The sequence below is a fragment of the Sphaeroforma arctica genome (genome assembly GCF_001186125.1).
Source record: "Sphaeroforma arctica JP610 unplaced genomic scaffold supercont1.667, whole genome shotgun sequence".
In the NCBI taxonomy this organism is placed as follows: domain Eukaryota; class Ichthyosporea; order Ichthyophonida; genus Sphaeroforma; species Sphaeroforma arctica.
Window position 1 is genome coordinate 36,450 of NW_014039891.1, and position 10,279 is coordinate 46,728.

Consider the following 10,279-nt stretch of genomic DNA (forward strand, 5'->3'; position numbering starts at 1 on the left):
GGTCAGTCTAAAATATCAAGATCAATTGAGATAATACATTGGTTTTTATTTGTATTTTAAATAATTTAATACAAGCTCTTTTTCCAATATTTCCAAAGTGTTCTAAATTCACTTTGATGGCTCCAATAGCCTGAGTATTTGGTATGACTCATCTACTTGGACCTATTTGAGACATTAGTAGATGTAGGATATTATAAACTAAATTTTATAATCTCCGAACTACTACTTATAGATTTTGGTCCTCCCGCCAATCTCCAAAATCCAATAAGTCTTTTTATATTTTTAACTTTTATTCAAATGGAACTTTATTTATATCAGCTAATGTATTAACGTGACTTACGTTATTATGTCTATCTACAAATTAGGCATGTGGTCATGAACACTTAGTACTTCTAGTGAAAATTATTCAATAAAGAACAGCTAGAGGTACGCCCTGTGTGATCGAGGACATTTAGGCTCTTAACAAGAGGCAGTCCCGATCATTATTACACAAGCTACCACTGCTAAATCCTAACTGACTAAATTGTATTTTAGTTTAATATAGTTTGAAACCTAGTAATTTCCATCGAAGTTTACAATACTAACGCTTTAGAGTAATAGAACGCGTAGTTAAATTCTAAGTATCGTGAAATTCAAAGTAAATAAACGAAATGTGACTTTTAGTAAAGTTAGGTATACCTCGTGAAACCAGTAACACTCTGAGGGATTGTGAGGCTGAGACATTGCCTCTCTATATAATCCTCTCAGTATTGTTTTCGCCGAAGGGATTTTTTAGTGTTACGTTGTCGCTCTATTAGAAACTACAGTACGTTTCGTTAGGGCGAATCCGAGATACTCATAAAATCCTATTTTAGAAAAAGAAAAAAATACTTCTTGATATCCTTAGCTATTGCATTAACCAATAACTTGTCATTTATCAAGAATTACTGACTTAGCCTTCATCAGACTGGCACATCTGGTTGGCTGATCGGAGGATAAATTAGCTAACATTAATTGTCCCTAGAAACCTATTTTCGGTTGAGCTATTGAGATATAAATAGATTTGGGTTTATCTATTAATAGAACTAGACCAAATCTTATGTTTGGTATTTTACCGGGACCTTTTAATGGCCTTGTCCAAATATCTGATATGTAAAATGGAAAAGGTATTTATTAATAAAACCATTAAAATCCATTTAGAAAACTTAAGTTCCTCGTACTATTAAGAGTACATTTATAGTTTACGCACTGCTTAAGAATACCTTTATTACATAGAGTCTAACGTGGAGGCCCGGCTTTTACAATCGGCTAGTCTGCTGTATTTATTATCACGTTCCTCTGTGGATTGAGATTTGCTCTAACAAAAAAAATACCCATATCTTTGTTTTTCGTCTCCTCGTTACTAAATTATGATGACAAATTTTGAGTCATCAATCTTTCACATAAAATTCTCTGTCTTAATAATAAGTCCGGTACCTCTGAGCACGGTCCTGAAATATCCTACTTAGATCCGGTCCTCTGGTACGGACCTAAAATTCCACTTGTAGGTCGGGCCCTCTGGTCCAGTCCTAAATGTCCGTCCAGGGTACTTTGTCCACAGAGCTGGCGGCTCCCTTGCCTTTAGAATTTTCTTTAGCCATAGTAATATCTCAAAAATAGGAAAATTAATAAAGTCTTGTAATCTTAGATCGACTCAAAACACAATGTAACGGTGAACAGCAGAAAGAACTTCTTGAATGAACTAAACCATGTATATATACTATCTCCAAAGGATTTTCTCGAGTATCCAGCCGACAATCAAATCGTGTCTGTACTTAATTTTGAGCCTACAAGTCTATTCAATATATATCGTCATCTACCAACTTCCAGCTCTTATTACCCTCTTCTTTCGAGCCTGCGCGGCCATTCGCCAACAAACCGGACAATACAACTTGGAACGTTTCAAACTTATTAGTTTTTACACACATCAGTTATCGTCCACACTGAGAAGTTCTCGCACTCTTATCAACGCCCAGGAACATTACCGAACTGTTCGGTACTTACAACACCAACATTGTTTTAAATTGGAGGTAAACATGGATGAAATTACAGTCTAGGGATAGTAACTAGCGTGTAGCTAACTTTAGGGTAGTATTAGCCATAGTATTAGCCAATATAAGGTAGTATAGAATACTTACAGTCCTGTCGCTGGATAGTAAACAATCGTTAGACAGTTTAGAAGCAGTATACTTTGGTAACTACTAAACAACTGAAAAATATGCATACTTCGATGTATATTTCTATGTTTCAAACTATGTTATATAATCTAAGAAACAATTTAGGTCAGTTAGGATTTAGCAGTGGTAGCTTGTGTAAGAATCTTTGGGACTGCCTCTTGGTAAGAGCCTTAATATCTTCGATCACACAGGACGTACCTCTAGCTGTTCTTTATTGAATAATTTTCACTAGAAGTACTAAGTGTTCATGACCACATGGCTAATTTGTAAAACGTAAGTCAAGTTAATACATTAGCTAATATAAATAAAGTTCCATCTGCAGAAGTTAAAAAAAGAAAAAGACTTATTGAATTTTGGAGATTGGCGGGAAGACCAAAACCTGTAAGTAGTAGTTTAGAGATTATAAAATTTAGTTTATAATATCCTACATCCACTATCGTCTCAAACAAGTCCAAGTAAATGAGTCATACCAAATACTCAGGCTATTGGTGCCATCAAAGTGAATTTAGAACACTTAAAGAACTTGTATTAAATTATATTAAATACAAATAAGAACAATTGTGTTATCTCATTTGTTCTTGATATTTTAGACTGACCGGAGGCCGTATTTCTACTCTACCGAGTCAACAACACGTAGTAGACTGTGTATTATAAAACCAGGCTTTTATACCTAAGAAGGTGGTTTTGCTGCAGAAAAATTTTGTGCTTCGACTTTACTCAATTCGCGCACTACATTGTATGTTCTAAATTTAAACTAAGCCTATTTAGGTTATATTTTAAATATGTGCAATGAAAAAGGCAAGAGTGGTTATAATAAGTCAATAGAAAGACTCTTACGATAAAACAAAAGTAGTACACATGACTCTGTAAGTTTTTTATTGAATAAGAAGGCTGTTTATTATAAATTTTTGATTTTTTTTAACTGCGGAATTTCTGCGTTTGCCCAGTGCCAAATGCTGAATACTGCCAAGGGCCCAATGCCCCAATGCCCAAGCTCCAAGGCCCAAGCCCCAAGGCCCAACACCCCATGGGTTTTAGACAAGTCCAATTAGTACAGGTGGCAAGTGCCGAAATCTCATCGAAATTTTAAAAAGCAAAATAAATATGTACTAAAATAACAGCAGAATAAAAAAAGTCTAAAAAATCAATAAATTATATCCTTCTTCTAAATGTTTTCGAAAGGCTGAGCAGCTCTGTAGAGTATTTTTCATTAAAATATAATTTAGATTGTAGACTCGTACAGTGGTTGAGATTTTCACTCTGAAATCGAGTCCCTCAGAATTTTCATTCGTCAGGGCTTCTGGGGCAATATGGGCCCATCTGGGATTGTATTTTTTCAATTTTGTCTTGATATCTCAGTCTCACTCAATTCCGTTCGGCCGGGGGTTCATTTTCGGGTTTCGGACCAGCTTGTGGGACTAAGTCTTTCAGATTATTCCTAAAAAACCCCAGACTTGTCCGGCACTTTTATTGTTCAATCAGCCTATGCTTTTTTAAATATTATTTATGTAATATTTGATGAACTAAATACAATACATATTTGTTTTTCATCGTGTAAAAAACCCCCCGATTTATAATAGAACGTTGGGCATACGCCATACATCTACTGACTTTAAAAAAAAAGAGTCCTCAATGAGTCCAGACTCCAGTCACAGACTCACAATGTCCACTGCACTACTTGGTCATTCTCCGCATGGGCAATTTGAGCTTGACGTCTTGGCCCTTGCCGAGTTGCCGGGCTTGGGCCGTAAAGCGAGAACGCGCACGACGAACAGTATTTATTCTAAAAATACACCATATCTGTATTTTAGAAGGCTATGACGGTATGACCATAGCCGCACAGCGGCATAGCCTCCGAGAATTTAATTGAACAAATATGTATATGATATATGTAGAAATAAATTTATATTATATATATATATATATATTTACCATGGCCTCTAGGCTCTGGGCTCTGGGCTCTGCCCTCAGGATTTGGGTCTCGAGCGGAAATCAAGTTTCGCTCTATGTACAACATTGTATCACCTCTCTCTCTCTCACACTATCTTGTTGTAGAGAGGAGTCGAGGTCCATGTATTTTATTTTTTACTATTTTTACATTCTCACACTTCTTGTTGTGTTATTTATTTTTCCCTTCTCTTCTAGTTTGTATTATATACGTAAATAGTGTTTTTAATATTTATATATATATGGGAAATATTTAAATGAGCTATTTTATTTATTATAATATGTATAACTTGTGAAAATACAAGATTTCCATATAAAGGAGTACTGTCCTGAGTTCTCTTTTTCGCTTTCTGTGTGGCTCTGAATCTGTGAATCGCTACTGACTGATGAGTCATGTGAGCCAGTAAAATAACAACAACCTCGCGACGCGTGAGAGTTTTGACAGTTTTTCGGTCCCGCAGATATTTTATCGGAAATTTGGACAGTGTGTTCGTTCGCCAGTCGCCACTGTGACTGAGAGCCTCTGAGAGACACGTAAACTTCTGAAGTTCCCACAGATGCAGCTGTGCTGCCGTGCTGGTGCTGAAGATATTTTTAAAAAATAAACAGAACAGAAATCCTTAAAAGTACGAGGGCTGGTGCTAACGACACGGCATAACCTTGTATCTCTTTTTGTACAAGAATATATAAGCATCAAAGCGTGGACTTATATATAAGACCAAGAATATCAAAATTATGTCAAAGCGCCCCACCAGACAATCATCTTCACAGACGCCCAAGAAGGCCAAAAACGACATGGACAAGGATCAGACCTGCATAAACGCTATACGATGCCTGAGTGCTGACATGCCCTCGGCGGCCAATTCTGGTCACCCAGGAGCTCCTATGGGATGTGCGCCTTTGGCATACCTTCTATGGACTAAATTCATGTCTTACGATCCCCAGGACCCCTCATGGGTATGTAGATGTCAAAAAGATATACTAATAACTTGTGGTTTAGAGTTTGTGATCGCATATAAGCGAATATTTCCGATACACTCGCAATATATCGAATGTTTCGCATGCACCTCAATATTATTGCATCTAAATTTGCACTACACCTCAAAACTTGCAAGGTCGCGTTCGACAATTGTTACGCAAACAATTGTTACTTATACTTTACGTTTCCCCCCTTGACTACGCAGCTCAACCGTGATCGGTTTGTCCTATCCAACGGTCATGCATGTGCACTACAATATGCTATGCTGCACTTAACAGGATATGACCTCTCAATGGAAGATTTGAAGAATTTCCGTCAAATCGGCAGCAAGTATGTATTTTCTCTGACGCTTTCAATCATGTTTTGCAAGTATTTGTCGTTCGTGACACTTCGTAAACAGTCGAACCTCACGTTATCGTGCTTGTACACCTCCGATACCCCTGCCCTTATAGATATATAAGTCAGTACTATGCTATCTCTGGACACGTTATTTCGCGCTTTTTATATATATCTTCAACCTCAAGCTATTTTTTCTCGATGAAGTTTGTTCACAACTCATATAACAACTTTCTAACCCTACCCTATCTAGGACCCCAGGACACCCCGAGCGTGATGATACGCCTGGTATTGAGGTGACCACAGGACCTCTCGGTCAAGGTGTGGCCAACGCTGTTGGTTTGGCTATGGCTGAGAAGCACATGGCTGCTACCTTCAACACGTCCGATTTCCCCGATCTGATCGACAACACCGTGTACGTGATCATGGGTGATGGTTGTCACCAGGAAGGTGTCAGTTCTGAGGCTTGCTCTTTGGCTGGACACTTGAAGCTAGGTATGTAATTTTCAATGTTCAATTTTGGATGTTCAGAGTAACCGGATTTAGATTTGAAAGGTGGAATAGTGACCACTGCAGCGGCTGTAGTCTTTATTTGTTTTCTGTGCGTGATCTGTCATTTTCTATTGCAGTTCATCAGATATCTTATGTATGATGGATTGTGAGGTGTATTTCATTTAATGCTGGACTATCAGGTGTATTGCATCTACCACACATTATATCTATGTTGATCTAACTGCGTGTCCGATGCACACTTGCAGGTAACCTCATCGTTCTTTACGACGATAACAGTATCACTATCGATGGTGACACCAGTCTTTCATTCACGGAGGATGTACCCAAGCGTTTTGAATCTTACGGCTGGGAAACCATCACAGTTGACGGTCTCGACTCGGATATCACCGACTTAGAGGCTGCTATTGAGAAGGCAAAACTGAGCAAGGACAAACCCACTCTCATCTCTTGCAAGTATGCGCCTCGACAATTAGCAGTCACGCAGATTATGCAGTGGCAGATACTTGTCAGTGAGTGTGTGAGTGCGTGAATGCACGCACAACAAAGCGTGCAGTAATAGATATAAGACAAGGATATGGATAGTTTTAGCCTTTATGGTCTTATATATATTGGGTTACTATTTGCATCATGATTGGCGTGTGGTTGTAAGCATATACTCTCCACCGCACCCTTCATTGTGTCATGGCACTGTAATTCGGAAAGTCTGCGTGATAGGTACATACACTGTACAGCCAGATAAATGTCGCTTGTCAACGCACCATAAATATAACTGTCGGGCGGCTAAACATTGCGCGGTGGACTAAATGATGGTCTGTCACCTGTGTACATAAGGGCGGGTTCTATCATTTCAAATACAAATATCAAATCCACTAAATGATGCTTTTCTTCTTTGTAGGACCACTATCGGATTCGGTTCTGGAATCCAGGGTACACACGGCGTCCACGGAGCACCTCTAAAGCCCGACGATCTCAAGCAAGTGAAGGAAAAATTCGGTTTCAACGGAGACGATAAGTTTGTTGTACCTAGCGATGCTCTGGCCGTGTTCCGTGAGGCCGGAGCCAAAGGAGCCGCCGCACACGCCGAGTGGAAGGGCCGTTTCGAGCAGTACAAGATTGCCGAGCCCGCTAAAGCCGTTGAGTTGGCCCGACGACTGTCTGGTAAGCTACCCGAGGACTGGCGCAAGTGCTTGCCCACCTGGACATCGGAAGACCCTGCGCTAGCGTCCCGTCAAACTTCTGAGAAGGTGCTGAACGCCATCGCCGAGGCTCTGCCCGAGCTAGTGGGAGGATCCGCCGATCTGACCCCAAGTAACTTGACACAGCTCAAGTGTTCCAGTGACTTCCAGCACGGCTCGTACGAAGGTAGATACTTCCGATTTGGTGTACGTGAGCACGGTATGGCCGCTATCTGCAACGGTCTAGCCGCCTACGGAGGTCTCGTGCCCTTCGGCGCGACCTTCTTCAACTTCATCCAGTACATGCTGCCTTCTGTGCGCCTGAGTGCGCTCAGTCACCTGCGTGTGCTTTACATCATGACACACGACTCCATCGGCCTAGGAGAGGATGGTCCCACCCATCAGCCTATCAACGCTCTGGCGCTATGCCGTTCCATGCCTAATTGTCTGGCTATCCGACCATGTGACGGTAACGAGACGGCCGGTGCGTACGCCGTGGCGATGGAGAACGGACACAGACCCTCCGTGCTGGTATTTAGTCGACAAGGACTACCCCAACAAGACGGATCCACCGTTGACAAGGTCTTCAAGGGCGCTTACACGCTTGTGAATTGTGAGAAGCCCAAGGTCATCTTGGTAGCTAGCGGTTCTGAAGTGCCTCTGTGCGTCGATGCCGCTAAAGTAAGAAGCCTATTTATTGGCCTAAGTGTTCGTGTGATGAAGCGCGAATCAGATATATAGTGTGCGTAGACATACTTTGCTCTTCTGTCTCTTCCCTTTCTATTATATCTCACACACATGCATACACAACCTCTCTTTTGTTGGATAGCAACTTTACCCATTGAACCGCTACTTGAGCAAGCACGCTATATGCACTACTGACTTCCCTTTCATTCCCTACGTCTTCCCTTTCATTCCCTACGTCTTCCCTCCGCAGTTGGTTGGCGAAGGTGCCCGAGTTGTATCTATGCCATGCATGGATCTTTTCGAGGAGCAATCCGCTGAGTACAAATCGACTGTCTTCCCCGAAGGTGTTCCCGTGCTGGCTGTAGAGGCCCTTTCCGGTTTCGGTTGGGACAGATACTCACACGCGCAGCACTGTATGAAGACATTCGGAGCTTCCGGCCCTCTTAAGAAGTTGTTCGTACACTTTGGTTTCACACCTGAAAACATCTCAGATAAGGCCAATGGTCTAGTGAAGTTCTACGAGGGCAAACCGGTCCCAAGTCTGGTCAACCGATTCGAGTAAAATAAAGAAAATTACGCGGTCGGTCGAGTATATCAGCACTGCAGAATGACACCACACTCTAGGAGTGGCCGGACAGAAATTGCCGATCTGAGTAGGCTTGTTCGCGTAGTGCAAAATCTAGCATAGCGCTGCATAAATAAAGCGCAACAATATATAGATATGTTTGTGAATAGCTGTCGAAGTTTTCAATAGGTCCTTTCAAGGATGCATACCTCGAGTGAGTATGGATGCGTGCTTCGAATGAGTATGCGGAAATTATTCTCAGATAGCGTGCTGTCATTTTAGTAACATGGCAAATCGAAATATCGATTTTGTCGCCTTCCTGTTGCAAGAGCATTTGGATTGAGTATCCTACTACAATCATTCACAGGCCGAATTGGATTCCAGACAAACTGTGCGGTATGAAATAGTTGAGCCAGAGTATCAGTAAACAATATATCAATGTCATTCATCTTGTTCGGCGCACCTGAGGACGTGCTGTTGCACGCTTCTCAATCTACTATATTCACCTCTTCAAATGCACAGGTTATTCTCGCGACAAGCGTCGAGATACCGACATAAAATTTCAGTAGTTTGGGCGATTTTCTTCAAAGCAAATTAGCTACAGCCTGTCTCTACATAACAGACATAGATTGTAGCTAACAAGGACCAGCATGCTTCGCGCAATAATTTTGAAGAATCTGTGCCAAATTTCAGCTTGGGCTTTAATTTCAATACACCCATCGCTAGTTGCCGGGGTTGTTTTACCTATCTACCATCATCATTATACTATAATTAACTCATCCGGATGGCCAGATTCTCAGACGCACTCTATAGTGATCCACCATAGTTGACTTGTTCACACGCGTGATCGCTAGCAAGCCTTGGAGTGGGTTGGTAATTTTCTAGCCTCAGTATAAACAAAGTTGTAATAAAATATATAGGCCAAAGCACATCACAGCGCGTGACAGATAGAACTGTTGTTGATCCTCCAGTGACAGACTGTCAATGTTGCCTCCGCCGAATAAACTTTCTGTGCGCACTGATCCCTGTATTTGTACAAATATAGGTGTCAATTAGGGTCTTAAATTAACAAAAATGTTGAAAAAAACATACAACTACAAACTCACCCATAATAATGATATATATGAAATGAATACAAGGCAAGTTGTCAAGAATACTTACGAATTGCATGGACATCAGACCAGGAAACATCCCAAATCCGGCAGTGAAAGTAACATTCGGTCCTCCAGCTGTCCCCTGTGGTAATTCGCAATCAAATATAATAAGCATTCAGCAAAAGGCCAAGAGAATGTGCCCTTTGAAGCCAACTCTGCACAGCAGCAGAATAAGGTACTAGCAGACCAATCGTAGTTTCTTGAAAAGAAACAAAGCAAAAAAATATGCATATGTCAGGCCCAGAATAGACTTACCGTGCTAGACGATGCCGCCGGTTGCGTCCTAGCAGGCGTCGGCCTTGGGGGCGCGGCCTTTTTTCTATATTAAGGAAAATAAGAAAGGGTTGAGTGATTAAGACTAAACCCATATGGGGCACACAATAAGTGACAACCAGTAGACGATCCCAAGATACTTCCAGCTCATAATTGGATGAGGGGAATAAGCTGTCCATGCGAACAACACTACAGTCCGTCGAGCAGAGTGTCCGACTCGTTATATGGTAGAAAAACAAAACACAGCACCTAATATACAACGAACAAATTATTAAAATACATCCCGTTATAGTGCATAAAAAATGAACGCAAATCCTTGTGTACGGTGCAGTAGAAATACATATATAAATATATATATAGACACAGACACAGACACAGACACAGACAAATATACACATACATACAGACACAGACACAGACACAGACATACACAGAAACACACACACACACATATA

At 41.0% G+C, this 10,279-nt stretch overlaps 1 protein-coding gene across 1 annotated transcript; it reads left to right on the forward strand.

Moving 5' to 3' along the window:
* The first annotated feature begins 4,434 nt into the window (after positions 1-4,434).
* Positions 4,435-8,554, forward strand: SARC_07930 (transketolase). The gene is made up of 6 exons (XM_014298110.1): positions 4,435-5,099; positions 5,327-5,451; positions 5,711-5,952; positions 6,216-6,423; positions 6,866-7,826; positions 8,083-8,554. The coding sequence occupies exons 1-6, from the start codon at positions 4,878-4,880 to the stop codon at positions 8,392-8,394; spliced, it is 2,070 nt and encodes a 689-aa protein (XP_014153585.1). The 5' UTR covers positions 4,435-4,877; the 3' UTR covers positions 8,395-8,554.
* Positions 8,555-10,279: the final 1,725 nt, after the last annotated feature.

Bases quoted from the DNA above. Each gene is read 5' to 3' on its own strand.
- SARC_07930 (XM_014298110.1), top strand. From the start codon at position 4,878: ATGTCAAAGCGCCCCACCAGACAATCATCTTCACAGACGCCCAAGAAG. The intron at 5,953-6,215 runs GTATGTAATTTT...GCACACTTGCAG, and splicing joins GGCTGGACACTTGAAGCTAG to GTAACCTCATCGTTCTTTAC. The intron at 7,827-8,082 runs GTAAGAAGCCTA...TTCCCTCCGCAG, and splicing joins TGTGCGTCGATGCCGCTAAA to TTGGTTGGCGAAGGTGCCCG.